This window comes from Meles meles, chromosome 19 (genome assembly GCF_922984935.1).
Source record: "Meles meles chromosome 19, mMelMel3.1 paternal haplotype, whole genome shotgun sequence".
Taxonomy (NCBI): domain Eukaryota; kingdom Metazoa; phylum Chordata; class Mammalia; order Carnivora; family Mustelidae; genus Meles; species Meles meles.
Window position 1 is genome coordinate 1,457,445 of NC_060084.1, and position 18,845 is coordinate 1,476,289.

At 52.1% G+C, this 18,845-nt stretch overlaps 1 protein-coding gene across 7 annotated transcripts in view; it reads right to left on the reverse strand.

Moving 5' to 3' along the window:
• The window catches only part of LOC123931087 (BTG3 associated nuclear protein), a 100,707-nt gene that overhangs the window by 16,812 nt on the left and 65,050 nt on the right, over window positions 1–18,845 (reverse strand). For 5 of the 7 annotated variants that reach the window (XM_045987832.1, XM_045987834.1, XM_045987829.1 and 2 more), the window contains 3 exons: window positions 18,190–18,320; window positions 16,685–16,756; window positions 15,287–15,325 (listed from right to left, as the gene is read on the reverse strand). In XM_045987832.1, the coding sequence (XP_045843788.1) occupies window positions 15,287–15,325; window positions 16,685–16,756; window positions 18,190–18,320 (242 nt within the window). The remainder of the gene's footprint in view (window positions 1–15,286; window positions 15,326–16,684; window positions 16,757–18,189; window positions 18,321–18,845) is intronic. The other 2 variants (XM_045987835.1, XM_045987830.1) reach the window with 1 other exon arrangement.

Below are 18,845 nucleotides of genomic sequence, written 5' to 3' on the forward strand. Positions count from 1 at the left end.
GGGGCCACGAGGGGAGCCTGCACGGGGAGGACCGCCTCAGAGCCCCGGGCCACGGGCCAGCCCAGCTCCAGCCTGACAGAGCAGTCTGCTCGGACTCCGGATGACCCCAGAGACGCCACTCCACACTGAACTCCCACCCGCTGCACCCAGGAAAACCAGATCGTGAGCCACCATGAGCACTGGTGGTCGTCAGCCCTGTCTGGGGCGGCATGTGGTACAGCAAGAAGGAGCTAAAGCGAGAGTGATGGTCCCACTCCCTGCACAGACAAGCGTCCCCGTACCCGGGTCCCCGCGCCCACGGCTCGACAAGCGTCCCCGTCCCCACACCCACGGCTCGACAAGCGTCCCCGTCCCGGCACCTACGGCTCCACTCTAAGGCTTCTGGCACATGCAACGTAATGTCAAATAGTTCAAAACACAACGGACCCACACACGCTGTTACCCAAACTCGTGGGCTTCTGCTTATCTGTACTTTCATACACTGAATCATGACTCACTCGTGACTGGTTCTAATCCAGGCGGGGCGAGGGCCAGGCCCTCCTCGACTGCCAGCGCTGACTCACGTCGGCAGTTTTGAGGGATACGGACCCCTCCTGTCCAACCACCCCTTGCGCGTACGTGACCGGTTCCAGCAGTCACTCGACGGCTCCAGCAGCCATCAAGGAGAGGACGTCTCGCGAGCAGCAGCTGCACGAAACGACGGTCCACAGCCGCCGTTTCCCCGCTGGTCTTGCTTAAATACCCGCGCAAAGCCACAGACAAAGGCCGCGTCCTGGCTGCCCTGACGGGACCGCGGGGCCGCGCAGACCCGTCCTCTCCTCCGTGGCGCTCTCGGGCAGAGCAGCGATGCAGCGTGCTCTAGTTACAACAGCACCGTTCCCAGGGCTTACGCCATCTAAACCCCCAGAAAATGAGCATCTGTAGAGAAGGGAAGAGGAAAACAAATAAAACAGTTTTGTTTTAGCAACGTAATGAGTTACAGGAGACTCCTGGTCCTGACGTGCAGTCTCGTGGCTGGGACCTCCGCGTCCTGGGCGCGTGACCTCAGAGCAGTCTCGCTTCCACGGTGCTGCCAAAGCCAGGCTCGTCTCCCCGCCGGCCCCCGCGGCCCCCGCCGCAGAGCAGGGCACACCACGCGGGTTCACGCTGTCTCCCTGCGTGTCGCGAGGACGTGGACTCTGACACCTCACACTTCCACGGCACCGCTTGCTCTGTGGAAGCCGATGTGACAGACGACGTTCAGAACAAATGTCCTTCCTCTCTGGACACTTCCTCCCCCCGCCGAGTCACGCCGAACCACCGCGGGGGAAGTCTGTCCTTCCACGTTTAATTCTACAACGGCCGCGCTGTCTCGTAAACTGAGGCTAATGATGTAGCTGTTCTTCCAACTGATTAGATAAATCTGAAAAATTATCGTGAGCTGGCAAGGCTTCAATCACATAAAATTAATCAGAACCAAAGCACGCACTGTCCCTCCCACGGTCTAAACCCCGAGTGTCCACATGTTCCCTACAACAACCTGGTAACGCTTTTACCCGAAATTCACCAAATTGAAAACCGCTGTAACACACACACACTCCACTGTGCTGCTGCACGTGATTTCTGAGAGGCTGGAGCCGTGACTCATCTGAGCTTGCCCACGCAGCCGCCTGTCAGCTGTCCCCGCCGTCCCAAGAGTCACCCCCTTGAGTCCAGGGTTTGCTTCTGCCAGCACCTGGGGACACTGTGACTGGGGTCAAATCTAGACAGTAGCTTTGAAATCCTGGCCTGATGGTCCTGAGCCGCAGCCACGTAAAGACCAAACGTGACCGACACCCGCCACGTCAGAGTATGGCCGTGACCACAAGCCAGTGGTCAGCTCACCAAGCGCTCCATCACCGGGACTCGGGGCCTGAACAAAGCACGACTCCTCCATGGACAAAACACTGACCTGAGGGCATCTCCTCTGGGAAGCTGGGCGTCTGGGAGGGGCAGGAAGGCGCCACCACCGTCCCCACTAGGGGTAATGGCCCAGAGAGCCGCATGCACGTGCTCGGCATCTCACGAGGGCCGGACTCTGACTCACGCCACAGGGTGCTTATCTCTGAGCCCTAACTGAGGTTCTAAGAACAGAGGGGAGGGCACACCAGGCCTCCCCTGAGCGGACTCCACGACGTGCAGAGCTCACCTGTCCGCAGGTGAGCGGCAGGAGCAGCGCGGGACAGAGCAGCCCCGTCCCCCCTCTGAGAGGAACACGTCTGCATTCTCCAATTCTCACCTGACAGAGCGCTGCTGGGAAATCGCAGGCGAGCTCCCCAGGGAGGCCAGGGTCCCGGTGTCCAAGGCGGCGGACGGATACGTTGCAGTTTGTGGGGATTGTGTGGGGAAGGCCCCCCTTTTGAGGCTCACATTCAAATCTTCGAAGTGGAAAAGGTTTTAGAGACCCTCTGGCTGCAAAGACCCCGTGTTCCTGAAGAAGAGTGAGAAGTCCACATCCACAGAGCGCCTTGGGACGCCCGCCTCAAAGCCAGGAAAGCGGGCCGCACTCGGCCCGCGTCGCAGGCCCTCCGGCAGCCTGCACGCCCGCTCACAGGAAGGGCACCGCTGTCGGAGGCAGACATCAGAACAGCATCTTCTGTCCCGAGTCCCGAGCCCGCGCGTCGTCCCTGCGCCGCACAGAGCAGCCAGCCTCACAAGGCGCAGAGCTGTCGGGCCGACACAGCATGGAAGGGAGAGGCTGCTGAACGGTGAGACGCGAACGGCTCGGTGACAGAAGAGGGAAGAAAGTAGGGGCTGTGCCAGGAAAAGTCACAGCAAAAGGACAGGCACTGCGCTGCGAGACCCAAGGCCTATCTACTGGAACTCGGGGGTCACTCCCCAGGCATCCCCAACGGGCTCACTCTTCATTAATGCATCTTAACGCACACAACGGGCCAAATTCTAATCCTGTGTTATTCATCTAAAATGGCTTTGAAAACATCTTGCCGAGGTAAAAAGGCCTCCACAACTTTATGAGCCCATCCCGTGTATAAAGGGACAAGGCTGGCCAAGCGCTGGGATCCGCCCCAGCCAGACTGCCCTCCTCGGCCTCGATAACCAGCGTCCGTGCTCGCCACATTCTGCTTTCCAGGTGCAGGGACAGAAAACTCGCGGGAATGATGAAGAGGCTGCCTTGACAGACATGTTCGCTCCACAAGGCAAAATTGGTAAGCGCCGGGCCTAGGTGTCTTCCCGGCCACGGGCACCTCAGCTCCTATGTGACGCCACAGGCCCTTGAGTGGCCGGCCCTCAGAAGCACCGTGTGCCCCACTTGGGATTCTCTAGAACACACACAACGCCTCTGGCCTCCCAGCAACCATGCGTTAGCAGCTGCCCAGGATGGCTGACATGTGCATGCCTGGCCCTTCCTTAACGAAACATGTGAAGCCATTTTTTGATAAGCTAAATTTCAAAACTACGTTGCATTACACTGATTAGGTTCAAAGGACCTTTCTCTTTCTTTTTTTTTTTTTTAAGAGTTTATTTATTTATTTGACAGACAGAGATCACAAGCAGGCAGAAAGGCAGCAGAGAGAGAGGGGGAAGCAGGCTCCCTGCCGAGCAGAGAGCCCGAAGCGGGGTTCGATCCCAGGACCCTGGGATCATGACTCAAGCCAAAGGCAGAAGCTTTAACCCACTGAGCCACCAAGGCTCCCCTCAGAAAACCTTTCTTTAAAAGGCTCATTTGTGCTGTTAATTTTTAACGAGAAATGGAATATATCCTCATTAACTGATCCTTTAACGGGTGCCTGGGTGGCTCAGGTCATGATCCCAGGGTCCTGGGATTTAGCCCCATGTCAGGCTCCCTGCTCCGCGGGAAGCCTGCTTCTCCCTCTCCCTTTCCCCATGCTTGTGTGCCCTCTCACACTGTGTCTCTGTCAAATAAATACATAAAATCTTTTTTTAAAAATAAATAATAAATTTTAAAAATTACTTAAGGACAACATCACAGAGCTACAGGCTCCTAAGAAAAGAAAGAGACATCAGTGGTCACCTGTTCTAGGCCTTTTCAAACCGCAAGCCATGAAATGGATTTAATGTGCCACAACCAGGACTCAAAAGAGATGTTTAAAAAGAAGAAGAAGAAAAAGAGAGCAGAGTAAAAGCACGAGAGCAACCAGCGTGCAGTGAGGTTAAGCAGAAACCCTTTGGGGAACCCGTTCCAGCTGAGCGTGTGCACGTGAGCACGAGAGGGCGCTAGGGTCCCACTCGCACACCTGTCTTCACGCTGTGGACCCCGACACAGTCCAGCCCCACAGCACAAACCCATCATTCGACCGGCGGCGTAACCAGACCTGCAGGGGGGCCCGGCGGCCACAGTGAGCGAGGACGGGCTCGAGAAGCAAGGGTGACCTGGAGCCGAGGCCCAGCCGGTAGCAGAGCGACTGCAGCGAGGGGGTCCCCGCAGAGGCACCCCAGTGCGCCCACCCTCCCCGAGGAGGTCCCTGGTGCACATAAGTGCCACACGACTCCACGTCAAAGTTCCCATGGCCTCCTCGCTTCTAAAACGCATCTCGAAATCATCTCATCCACCTCACTGCAATGTGCCATCTCTGTGGCTCTTAACATTTGAAAACCTTTTGTTTCCACTTTTCCAGAATCTTCTGAAAATCCACACGGACTGTGAAAATGCTATTATACTGGCGCACCTGGGGGTCCCATCAGTGAGCATCTGATTCTTGAGTTCAGCTCAGGTCATGGTCTCGGGGCCGGGTGTGGCGCCTGCGTGAGATTCTCTCTCTAGTCCCACCCAGCCCGCCACTGGCTAGCACCCAGGAGCTCTCCCGCTAAAAAAAATTCTATGACACCGACTGCTAGCTCGGAAAGCTGAACTCCCCTACACAAGCGATCACTTCCCACGCCGAGCACCTTTCATACATGTCTACACACTCAACTCGTGTTCTGGGTGTCACTATCAGCCAGGGTCAGCTCCCGGCTCCTCCTGAGAACCCCAGATTTCCCTGTTCCTGATCTCATTTACCACACAAAGTCTACGCGCCCAAACAGATTCCACAATTCTGAGTCACCACGTGGGCAATAACAAACCCTTTTAAGTCCCCACGTTCTTTACAAGCCTCTGTGCTCTCCGTTCACGCTACAGTGAACGATCGATCCTGAAACAGTCGTGGCTGACAGAGAGGACGGCAGCACGACACAGCAGAAGAAATCACCCGCGTCCCCGGTACCCATGCTCAGGCTGCCAACAGAAGAAATCAGCCCGGCACGAACAGGCTCGGTAACGTGCCTGTGAACGAGAACCGTCGGGAGCAGGACCACAGATCCGCAGCCCACACATCTCACTCCCCGGAGCTGCCCTCACCCAGAGCCCAGGACCAGAATTCATGACTGCACGTGAACTTCACCCTAGTAAATCTGACCGTCTAGATTCCCCCAAAAACAGATCAGGAAGGACGAGGAAGTGGTCACAGAAACAGAGGGAAGAAAACAGGTACCGTGTAACTGGGCGACCGGCCAGTGCCATGACTTTCCCTTGAAAGGAGGTTTCCAACTACCCCAGCTCTCTCCCGCTGTGCACGTCGGCGATCACTCCTTAACGTTCCTTCCCACATCTGGGGGGCACGGGACACTACTGTGTCTCTAATGCACCGGGCCCACGCTCAAGTGCCCCTGCAACAGACCTGCCACGGGTAGGGGCCATGGCCCGGGGAGGAGAAGCACGTGGGGGCTTCGGAGACGCAAGGCGGAACCGCATCTGTGCAGGGACGCACCGGCGGACCGCAGCTCTCCCTCTCCTGAAAACAGAGTCCGCCCGGAGTGAACACGCACGCGGCTCTTGCCCCCTTCCCACCCCGGCACGGAGGCGCGGAGCTTTCCCAGAAACCAGGTGCTGACACAGAAAGTCATCCCCGTGAGCAACCCATGATGCACGGGACCAGAGCCCAAAAGATGCGGGAAGGGCCGCAGTGGCTCCCAGGGTCAGGAAGCAAGTGGGCGAAGAGCCCAGGGCTGTGTGTGGCCCCCGCCCCCGCATGACTCTGAGCTGCTCTGGAAGGAGGTGGAGCCGCATCATCGGGCTGCAGGGAGACTCAGTACGAAGCCAACGGTCGGGGGGTCTGCGCACTCTACAAGACCAACAGTATGAGAGTTTCTTCACGGCTTCTGCAACCCAGGAGGAGATCGGCCTCCCCATTCAGTACCTCTGCTCCCTAACACCAGAACAAGCCTCGCGCGGTGCTCTTCAGGAAACCACACAGCCACAATGACACCAGGACCAGCACCGGCCCCACCGCGTGGAAACTGGGCAGCGGCTGTAAGACCGTGGGGCCCCGTGTGAGTGAAGGGGAAAGAGCCGCAGCGGCCGGCACCGTCCTCCTGCGGGTGTGCGAGGCCAGGGGAGGGAGGCTGGGGCGCGGGGGTGAGAAGGGGCGGGGCTGAGGGCAGGGGAAGGCCTCCCGGCACCCAGCTCCCAGCACGGCTGCACTTCTCACTGGCCCCATCAGTGACAGCACATGGGGCGGCGTGTTCTGTGTCTTACAAAACATCATTCTGTTTTGCGAATTTCTGGTTAACGTTAAAAACGAAGCTGTCTCAAGCAGAGTAACTTAATAGGACCAAGAGTCAGCCAAGTGACACAACAACAAGGAATTTCCACAAAGGGAAACGGGAAAGGATGAGCTGAACAGACCGGCCAGAAAAAGGCAGCTTTACAGCCACACGTAGGGTCTGCGAAAGTCAGAAAGCCAGGCTGCCCTTAGGAAAGCAGAAGGCGACAGCTGGGAAACCCTCCGGCCGCCATCGGCGTTGTCCTGCCTGTCCTTGAGCTCCATCTCTGAGCGGCCGTCCCAGACAGGACGGACAGTGCGCGCCGGGCAGAGCTGGACGGCAGCAGGAGCTCGGACAGGCAAACGTGAGCAGACGATGAGCAAAGCACCATGGGAGGACAGAGACGGCAGACAGGACGGCGGCCCACTGCCCTCCTCAGGCTGCGGCGAGAGGCACGGGAGCTGGCGGTCGAGCGTCTGGGAAGGCCGGCCGCTCCCACAGCACAGGCCCAGGCCTGCGGCCACAGCGAAACACACAGCACCCGCAAAGCATGCACAGGACACTCGGGTCGCACCATGCTCAGAGCGGGGCTCCTCCAACACGCCCGGAGGCCCTCAGGGGCCAAACGCCGGGCCTGCAGCCTCGGCGACAGAGGCCGGGACCTCTGCCTTCCTGGCCGACTGCAGACACGCTGTCTCCAGCCACACAGCGTACTGCCATCGTAGAAAAACCACGTCATTTACCTTTCAGAAATCCCGAGTGGCCTTCCGCTCAGGAACAGAGACAAAAACGAGAACTTCCCACATCACGTACGATACTCTGATGAGGACGAATACAAACACTAAGGGGTCAAAACCAGAGATCGATGATGGGCGACGACTGTCCTCTCCTATCCTAGACGGGAGAGCTCTCTCCCGACCCAGAGAACACAAAAGCCCGCGGAGAGCTGCCCTCCACCCGCCTGCCCAGCGACTCTTCAGACAGGGTTGGGGGACACGACTGGGGGCTGCTGGCCAACGTGGCATTGCCCAGGCGTCTGGGAGCTTCAGGCTCGGATGGAAGCGTCCTGTCGTCGGAGGGGAGCTGCTGGCGGCGGGGCAGACCGGCTGGAAAGTCATGGAACCGTCCGAACAGCGACACACCCGCCAGGAGATCGCAGGGAAGAGCAGCAGCTCTAGGAACAGAGACGACCCGCCCGGGAAGGCGGGACGTGCGGAGCCGTGAGTCCCCAGCGACGGGCAGATCGACCTCAGGGAGGGGGGCGGCTCCCCGCAAGCAGCGGAGCACAAAATCCAAACCTTTACAAGTCTGCGCCGCGGAGGGACGTCGCTCCGGGGCTGACGGGGTGGAGCCCACGCGGGGACAGGGTGGTCTGGGGTCCGCGGGGTCACGGAAAGACGGGGGTGTCTGAGGGCGGCAGAGCTCGCGGGTGTCAGCGCGGGGACGCGGGCGGCAGAGACGGAGCCGAGGACGGGGCTCTCAGCTGGGGTCACTTTACCCTGTGACCCGAGGCTCCGTCGGGCACTGCTCCTCCAGCGGGGACCCCACAAGTGGCAGATCCGGGGAGACTCCCCTTCCTCCTCTGGAGGCAGGAATCTGCTGGGTCTGGAGACACCAAAGGGGGCCGCGCCAGAGACAGAGACGCTCGGGCACAGGCCGGGGAGCTCGGAGCGCGCCGGAGACCAGGGAGGCGGGAGAGACTCACGGCTTTTCTCTGCGGGTGCCCCGAGGAGCGGGCCCTGGGCTCTGGCTCCTCCGGCCGGAGACTGGGCACCACCATCTTCGTTCCCGCTTCCGGGCTCTACGGAAAGCGCTCGGGGACGAAAAGCTCCGAGAGCGAAGCCGGCGGATGACTCAGCCCGGCCCGGCAAGGGCGGCGCAATCCCGCCCCCCACACAGACGTTTGAGAACCGGCAACAGGCCCCGCCCCCAGATCCTTGAGAACTTCCGGCCACGCCCCAGCCTGCCCAGCAACGAGAACTGCGGGAGGTCAGAGCCAGGGGAGGCGACCCCTGGAATGCACCCCTTTTTCCCGTGATCCCCTAGTCTCGCAAAGTTAAATTTAAAAAAAAATTTCTATTTTGTTTCATTCTTCCTCTTTCCTATTTTTAACATTCTTAAACTAGTTTATCTTATCAACACATTTTTAAAAATCGTTTTAAATTTTCATCGTTAGTCATATTGTATCCCTCCATTGCATTTAACCTTAATTTTTACATATCAATTTTTTTTTCCTTTAAAACGTGGGATACAATTTCTTCTAATAGATCAAAATATACCCTAAATGGAGCACATGGCTTTGTTCTAGTCTCCAGCCTGATCACATTCCTTCCTTTTTTTCCCACCAACTTCTTATCAATTCCTTTTTTACAATCTTTTTTAATATTCATCTTTACAGTTCTGTTCCATCCCTTCATTGTGTTTACCCCTATTTTTGTGTATATATATTGTTTTTCTTTCTTTAAAATTTTGGGAGGTAGTTTCTTCTAACAGACCAAAATACACCCAAAAACACTCAAAATCAAGTGTGTGGCTCTGTTCTATTCACCAGTCCAAGATATATAGATATATATATATTTCTTCTTCTTCTTCTTCCTCTTTCTTTTTTTCTTTCTTTTTCCCCCCAATCTTCTATCCCTGGTTTCGCGTCTCTTCTGATTTGGTTAGTGTGTATTTTTCTGGGGGCGTTGCTACCTTTTTAGTACTTTGTTCTCTCACTCATCTATTTTCATCTGGATAAAATGACAACGCAGAAAAACTCACCACAAAAAAAAAAAAAAAGAACAAGAAGCAATCCCTACAGCTAGGGACCTAATCAATACGGACATCGGCAATATGGCAGAACTAGACTTCAGGATGACAATTCTCAATGTGCTAGCTGTGATCTCCCCAAAAGCATGGAAGGTACTACAGAATCCATTTCTGGAGAAACAAAAAAACTAAAATCTAACTAAGTTGAAATCAACAAAGCTATTAATGAGGTGCAATCAAGAATGGAGGCTCTCACTGCTAGGATAAATGACGCAGAAGAGAGAATTAGTGATATAGAAGACCAAATGACAGAGAAAGAAGCTGAACAAAAGAGAGACAAATAACTACCAGACCACGAGGGGAGAATTCGAGAGATAAGTGACACCATAAGACAAAACAATATTAGAATAATTGGGATCCCAGAAGAAGAACAAGAGAGACAGGCAGAAAGCATATTGGAGCAAACTATAGTAGAGAATTTACCTAATATGGCAAAGAGAACAAGCATCAAAATCCAGAGGGCACAGAGAACCTGCCTCAAAAACAATAAAATAAGTCCATACCCTGTCATCTAATAGTAAAACGTACAAGTTTTCATGACAAAGAGAAAATCCTGAAAGCAGCTCGGGAAAAGAGGTCTATAACATACAACAGGAGAAATATTAGACTGGCAGGAGACCGATCCACAAAGACCTGGCAGGCCAGAAAGGACTGGCAGGATATATTCAGGGCAGTAAATGAGAAAAACATGCAGCTGAGAACACTATATCCAGCTTGGCTATCACTGAAAATGGAGACATTAAAAGCTTCCAGGACAAACAAAAATTAAAAGAATCTGCAAACACCAAACCAGCCCTACAGGAAATACTGAAAGGGGTCCTATAAGCAAAGAGAAAGCCTAAAAGTAACAGTCCAGAAAGGAACAGAGACAATATACAGTAACAGTCAACTTATAGGCAATATAATGGCACTAAATGCATATTTTTCAATAGTGGCCCTATGTAAATGGGCAAAACGCCCCAATCAAAAGAAGAGGGTATCAGAATGGATTTAAAAAAAAAAAAAGAAAAAAAACAAGACCCATCAATACGCTGTCCCCAAGAAACTCATTTTACACCCAAAGACACCTCCAGAGTTAAAGTGAGGGGTGGAAAACAATTGACCATGCTAATGGGCATCAGAAGAAAGCTGGGGTGGCAATCCTTATATCAGATCAATTAGATTTTAAGCCAAAGACTATAATAAGAGATGAGGAAGGACACTATATCATATTCAAAGGGTCTGACCAACAAGAAGCCCTAACAATTTTAAATATCTATGCCCCAACATGGGAACAGCCAATTATATAAACCAATTAATGACAAAATCAAAGAAACACATCGACAATAGTACAATAATAGTAGGGGATTTTAACACCCCCCCCCCTTACTGAAAGGGACAGATCATCTAAGCAAAAGATCAACAAGGAAATAAAGGCCTTAAATGACACACTGGACCAGATGGACATCACAGATATATTCAGAACATTCCATCCAAAGCAACAGTATATACATTCTTCTCTAGTGCACATGGAACATTCTCCAGAACAGATCACATCCTGGGTCACAAAGCAGGTCTCAACCACTACTAAAAGATTAGGATCATTCCCCACATATTTTCAGACCACAGTGCTCTGAAGCTAGAACTCAATCACAAGAGGAAAGTTGGAAAGAACTCAAATACACAGAGGCTAAAAAGCATCCTCCTAAAGAATGAATGGGTCAACCAGGAAATTAAAGAAGAACTGAAAAAATTCATAGGAACAAATGAAAATGAAAACACAACTGCTCAAAATCTTTGGGATACAGCAAAGGTGGTCCTGGGAGGAAAGTCTAGAGCAATACAAGCCTTTCTCAAGAAACAAGAAAGGTATCAAGTTCACAACCTAGCCCTACACCTAAAGGAGCTAGAGAAAGAATAGCAAAGAAACCCTAAACCCAGCAGGAGAAGAAATCATAAAGATCAGAGCAGAAATCAATGAAATAGAAACCCCCCAAACAGGAGAAAAGATCAATGAAACTAGGAGCTGGTTCTTTGAAAGAATTAATAAGACTGATAAACCCCTGGCCAGCCTTACCAAAATGAAAAGAGAAAGGACTAAAATTAATAAAATCATGAATGAAAGAAGAGAGATCATAAACAATACCAAAGAAATACAAACAATTATAAGAACATACTATGAGCAACCATACACCAGCAAATTTGACGATCTGGAAGGAATGGATGCATTCCTAGAGTATAAACTACCAAAACTGAACCAGGAAGAAATAAAAAACCTGAACAGACCCATAACCGGTAAGGAGACTGGAGCAGTCATCAAAAATCTCCTAACAAACAAGAGCCCAGGGCCAGGTGGCTTCCCAGGGGAATTCTACCAAACATTTAAAGAAGAATTAATTCCTATTCTCCTGAAACTGTTCCAAAAAATAGAAGTGGAAGGAAAACTTCCAAACTCATTTTATGAGGCTGGCATTATCTTGATCCCAAAGGCCCCATCAAAAAGGAGAACTACAGACCAATATCCTTAATGAACACAGATGCAAAAATCCTCACCAAAATACTAGCCAATAGGATCCAACAGTCCATTAAAAGGATTATTCGCCACGACCCAGTAGTGATTTATTCCTGGGCTGCAAGGTTGGCTCAACATCCGCAAATCAATCAATGTGATAGAACACATTAATAAAAGAAAGAACAAGAACCATATGATACTCTCGATAGATGCTGAAAAAGCATTTGACAAAGTACGGCATCCCTTCCTGATCAAAACTCTTCAAAGTGTAGGGAAAGAGGGCACATACCTCAATATTATCAAAGCCATCTATGAAAAACCCACAGTGAAAATCATTGTCAATGGGGAAAAACTGAGAGTTTTTCCCCTAAGTTTTTCCCCTAAGTTTTTCCCCTAAGTTCAGGAACATGGCAGGGATTTCCACTATTTCCACTATCACCACTGCTATTCAACATAGTACCATAAGTCCTAGCCTCAGCAATCAGACAACAAAAAGAAATTAAAAGCATCAGAATCAGCAAAGAAGTCGTCAAACTCTCACTCTTTGTGATGATATGATATTTTATGTGGAAAATCCAAAAGACTCCACTCCGGAACTGCCAGAACTTGTACAGGAATTCAGTAAAGTGCCAGGATATAAAATCAATGCACAGAAATCAGCTGCATTTCTCTACACCAACAAGACAGGAAAAAGAGAAATTAAGGAGTCAATCCCATTTATAACTGCACCAAAAACCATAAGATACCTAGGAATAAACCTAACCAAAGAGGCCAAGGATCTGTACTCAGAAAATTATTGAATATTCATGAAAGAAATTGAGGAAGACACAAAGAATTGGAAAAATGTTCCATGCTCCTGGATTGGAAGAATAAATATTGTGAAAATATCTATACTACCTAAAGCAATCTACACATTTAATGCAATCCCTATCAATATACCATCAATTTTTTTCAAAGAAATGGAACAAATAATCCTAAAATTTACATGGAACCAGAAAAGACCCCGAGTAGCCAGAGGAATGTTGAAAAAGAAAGCCAAAGTTGGTGGCATCACAATTCCGGACTTCAAGTTCTATTACAAAGCTGTCATCATCAAGACAGCATGGTACTGGCACAAAAACAGACACATAGATCAGTGGAACAGAATAGAGAGCCCAGAAATAGACCCTCAACTCTATGGTCAACTAATCTTCGACAAAGCAGGAAAGAATGTCCAGTGGAAAAAAAGACAGTCTCTTCGACAAATGGTGTTGGGAAAATTGGACAGCCACATGCAGAAAAATGAAACTGGACCATTTCTTTACACCACACATGAAAACAGACTCAAAATGGATGAAAGACCTCAATGTGAGACAGGAATCTATCAAAATCCTTGAGGAGAACACAGGCAGCAACCTCTTTGACCTCAGCCGCAGCAACTTCTTCCTAGGAACATTGGCAAAGGCAAGGGAAGCAAGGGCAAAAATGAACTATTGGGACTTCATCAAGATCAAAAGCTTTTGCACAGCAAAGGAAACAGTTAACAAAACCAAAAGACAACTGACAGAATGGGAGAAGATATTTGCAAACGACATATCAGATAAAGGGCTAGTGTTCAAAATCTATGAAGAGCTTAGCAAACTCAACACCCAAAGAACAAAGAATCCAATCAAGAAATGGGCAGAAGACATGAACAGACATTTCTGCAAAGAAGACATCCAGATGGCCAACAGACACATGAAAAAATGCTCCACATCCCTCGGCATCAGGGAAATAGAAATCAAAACCACAATGAGATATCACCTCACACCAGTCAGAATGGCTAAAATTAGCAAGTCAGGAAACGACAGATGCTGGCGAGGATGCGGAGAAAGGGGAATCCTCCTGCACTGTTGGTGGGAATGCAAGCTGGTGCAACCATTCTGGAAAACAGCATGGAGGTTCCTCAAAAAGTTGAAAATAGAGCTACCCTACGACCCAGCAATTGCACTACTGGGTATTTACCCTAAAGATACAAATGTAGTGATCCAAAGGGGCACATGCACTGGAATGTTTATAGCAGCAATGTCCACAATAGCCAACCTATGGAGAGAACCTAGATGTCCATCAACAGATGAATGGATAAAGAAGATGTGGTATATATACACAATGGAATATTATGCAGCCATCAAAAGAAATGAAATCTTGCCATTTGTAACGACGTGGATGGAACTAGAGGGTATTATGCTGAGCAAAATAAGTCAATCAGAGAAAAACAATTATCATATGATCTCCCTGATGTGAGGAATTCGAGAAGCAAAGTGGGGGGGTCATGGGGGGAAGGGACGTAAAAAACTGAAACGATGGGATCAGGAAGGAGACAAACCATAAGAGATTCTTAATCTCACAAAGCAAACTGGGGGTTGCTGGTGGGAGGGGAGAGGGTGGTTGGGTTATGGCCATTGGGGAGGGTAGTGCTATGGTGAGTGCTGTGAAGTGTGTAAACCTGATGATTCACAGACCTGTACCCCTGGGGCAAATTAATACACTGTATATTAATAACAATTAAAAAAAAACACCTCGTGTATGTTCAAGATGAAACTGGAAACAGAGAAACTCCAATCTAAACAAATGACTTAAGTTCCACTGTGGTTCTCCCAAGGCATTCAGAGGGTTCCAAATACAACACACGGGGTGCCATTGTGCTCTAGTTTCTGAGTCCAGGGACGCCCATGCTCCATGCCCCACGCACGGCAAACACCAGGCCCCCACCAACGGCAACAGGGACGCACACGGCCGTTTCGAAGCGGGCAGCCCAGCTGGTCCCGAGAACAAGTATTATTGTTTCGACAGCAAATGAGCTCTCATGGCTCTGGGTCACGTGGTGTGAGAAAGGAAGATTCCCCAGACTTTCTTTCATCATTTTCCAAGGATGATAAACATCTCTGTAACAGAAACTCTCCAAAAGGGCACGGAAATGTCAGTGCGCCAAGCTCCAACAATCTCACTGGATGTTAGCAAGCACATCCCTCCCTAGAACCTCCCCGTCGGAGCGCTCCGCCTCGTAAACAAAGTTCGTATCCCGGGTGTTCAACGGCTGCTCCGTTACACTTTTTGTCAAAGATTTTTTAAAAGGCTGGTGACTGGCATTTTGCGGTAACCTCCACGAGAAGCCCACCGTACTCTAGTATATAACTACTGCACGAACGCGGCCGTCGGCAGCACACGTGTACGTTCACAGACGACAATGCGAAAGGGACGACGGGTGTTCCTCTACAAAGCAAAAAGCTACATCACACCCCACGAAGCCACACATGCAGCCAAGAGCCCCGCCTGTGCACGTGTCCACGTGCTCCAAGACGTCCGTGGCTGGCAGGGCCGGCACTGGCCTGTCCCCGAGGCTGACGCTGTGCCAGCATCCGGCTCCCCACCCCTCCCCGGGCAATGCCAGATCCGGCGACCCCCCGGCAAGCTGGCATTAAGGGAGTGCATGTGAGCACTTACCTGCCCATCCTGGCCCACGTGGTGGATCTGGAGATTGCCCTGCAGAATGGGGGAAAAAGGCAGAGATCAAGGACCAGAAAAACTTCCAGACACAATGAGACAGAGGCAGGGGCCACCGTGCCATCTGTGGGTGAACAGCAAACTATGCGTACCAGTTCTACAAAAAGTCAACCCCTGTAACAATGAAACACCCAAACGAAACAAAAACCCAGTTTACAGACTATTTTTTCTTATAAAAACAAGCTGAAAAGAAACATTGTACCCACCCCCCAGTCCTGACCCCAAATGAAACTGTCATGTTTTCCCCCCAAGGTCAATTTTGAAACAACTTTTGACTGAGGAGAAGAACCAGAAGTTACAGGACGCCGTCATGTGTACTCGTCACCCGGGGCCCTGACGGGGACACCTGAGGCACCCAGGTGCAGTGCCCCAACCAGGAAGCAGACAGGACACAACACAACTGACCAGATCACAGGCCCACTGGGGTCTGACCAGGTGGAAATGCATTTTCATTTGTTGAGGAAAAAATGACTGTTACAGCTCTAAGAGGCTCTGCTGAAACTGTCTGTACAGGCAGCTTTTGCTTTGACAAAGTATTTGTTAAATGAACAAGTGTTTCACGTGTGGGGACCAATCGCAGCTGTAACTTAGGACAAAGTAATCGTTAATGGAATCAGCGATTTCCTCTGATTCAGTGCGTTTAATTCCTAATGGAAACAGATGCTGGATTACATGGGCAGGAGGGCCGTGCTTATGAGATGGGGAAAAAGGGGCGAATTCATGAAATCCAAGAAATATTCTCATGACTTTTTGGGCAGAAACAGTATGAACACAAACGTATAGTGATTTCCCTTCAGGAGGCTATCGTAAGTTCCAGGGTGTAGTGAAGGATCCCCTATCCTGGCAGGCATCTGGGGCCACTAGCTGGGCCTCACACCTCTCTGCGCCCCTACAAGGGAGCTCCCCCCGCCCTCAAGGGAACCCGGCGCCTGCGACCTCCTCCAACCGCACCGTAGCTCTCCTTCCTCACCCAGCGCTGTGGCCACTCCACGAGCTGGCTGTCCTCCTGCCGGGGTACCCCTCACAGGACCTGGCCAGCGCTCGCTCAGCAGCAGGTCCTTACTGCCCCACCCCTGCCCCGAGCACCTCTGTGCCACTTCCCTCTGGACGCAGCCTGCTGACAGGCACCTCCGTCCCAACAACATGTCCTGGGTCCCTCTCCCCGCCATCCCTCCCCCGACCACAGTGACCTCCTGAGGAAACGGGAGTCAGGTGGTCACCGCAGGACGCTGTGTTGGCTGGGGACTCGCAGCCGTCCACCCTGCTGGACCACGACTGGAGCGCAAGAGCACAGGGACACAGAGCAGACCCAGGGCAGCGCCGGGGGCCGCGACTCACCTCGCTGTCCTGCGTGATCTGCACCTGCTCGCCCTGTGGCACCTGCGCGATGTGGAGATGGCCCTGGGGGATCCGCAGCAAGAGAAGACAGCAAGAAGCATCAGAAGAAACCCAGAGCCACAGCACACGAGCAACGCTTTCTGAAGCTCTCGCTCCGGATTAGCTGCGATCCCAGACCCCTACACCCTGAACAGCGTAAGAGAACACGCGGACGGGGGGGCGCATTATCAAACAGCCGCCCGAAATCAAAGTTCTGGTCTGTACCACACACACAACACCGCAGTGGTTCTTAAAGAAGCAATGGGGCCCAGGAAAACCCTGTTCCATCTTCAAATGGTACCAAACAGGCAAATTTAATCATGGAGAAAGCATCAGGAGAAGACGGGAAACAGTAATTGCCCAGAAAATGAGAAGAGCTTTTTTTTCTGCCATCCTGTCAACCTGGAGGGACCAGAAAGCTCCCAGAAGCAGCAGGTGGTCTCCTCGCAGTCTAGGGTGCGAAGGCCACACAGCAGTGCGGGGTCTCCTCGCAGTCTGAGGTGCGAAGGCCACACAGCAGTGCGGGGTCGGTGGGAGGGACTCCACCGGGTGTCTACACCGAATGTGGGTCAGGCAAGGTGTTTAAATCAAAGAAACACAAAACTTCTTCAATAGGTCGGTCAACACCAAGAACCCGGCTAATCGCCCTTCGGGCTGCGGGGGCAGGCAGCACCCCACCCGCCATCAATGCCAACATGGCTCAGCACTGCCGCAAACGTGCCGCTGGTTCTCCTCGACCGGGCAAACTGGATCGAAGCGATCCTCTCCGGAACGCCCTCAAAGACTCTGCCGCTAAGATGGGAGTAACGGCCTTGGTGACGGTCAGTCACACAGAGGACTCAACATCCTCCTCTGGAAGGTGAAGAAAACCCCTCGAAAAGCACTGGTTAGCAGCTTTCTGGAAGCTCACCTTTCCCAGGCCGCACGCCAAGTGCAAGGTCAGACCGGGGCCCCCCGCGACTTGCAGGAGAGCACAGCTGGCTGGACGAGGACGTCCGCAGGAGCCCAGGGGCACGCTGAACAGGGGCAGCTCCCTAGCGACACCCCCTGCTACCCTCGGCCACAGGGCCCAGCAAGGATTGGGAGGACTTTCCACCCGGGCCAAGCCGACTGCGGTGCTCAGCCTCCACGAGCTTAGCGCACGTCACACCACCCAGAGGAAGGGGCTACGCAGGACCGAAGGCCACTGCCTTTCTCTCCTGACGCCAGAAGGAGATGACTTTTCTTCCCTCAGTGCAAGGGTGCCCATGGTTCTGAACTGAGAAAATATCGACAGGAGGATGGACCAAAATAGGGACAGCTGAAGACCCAGACCCTCGGAGCAGATGGCGGCCTCCAGGGTAGCGCGTGCAGGGGAGACGAAGGGGCCATGGGGCGTGGCCCTCCCCACTGGCCGTGCCCCTGCCCCAGCTCCAGCCCCCTCCCCGCATCCTTTCTGGAGGCAGACTAACGAGAAGGGTACATACTACTTGGACCTGTCCGTCCTCTCCGATCTGGTGGATCTGGACCTGCTGGGCGTTGGCCAGGGCGTAGTGCAGGGCCTGTGGCGGGGGCTGCGGCATCTCAGTGGCGGGGGGCGGGGTGCTCATCACGGTCTCTGCGGGGAAGTACAGAAGGCTTCAGCCACCAGCCAGAGAGGGGCGGCCCCAGCCCTGTGCAAGCCTCTGGGCTTCCTTCCCTCCCCATCCCCACATCCCCACAGAGGAAAGGGAATTGCTTCTCCCGAGTCCAGTCGACAGGTCCCGAGGGAGGACCTGCGGCATCATCTAGAGACCATCAGTTCTAAGTGCCAGGGAATGGAGGTTTCCGACCTGTGGACACAAGGGGTCTGAAGGACTGACTGCTCGGACAGAGGATTCTCATCCGTTTGTTAAACGAAGTGGCTCCGGATTCATCAGCAAAAATAAAAAGGAATAAAGTTGGTAATAGTCTGCTTTATGCCAGCAGTAAATGATACTTGTTCACGGACGATTAAACTCACCGGAGGGGGTAAATCCCCAACCACTTCTTTAAAGATACATTTCCAATAAAACCTCACTTCCTTTGTTTAATCCAAAATAATACATTGTGTCGATGTGTTGTGTGTTAATTTCAGCTGCAACCTTATCTTAACAGAACTTTC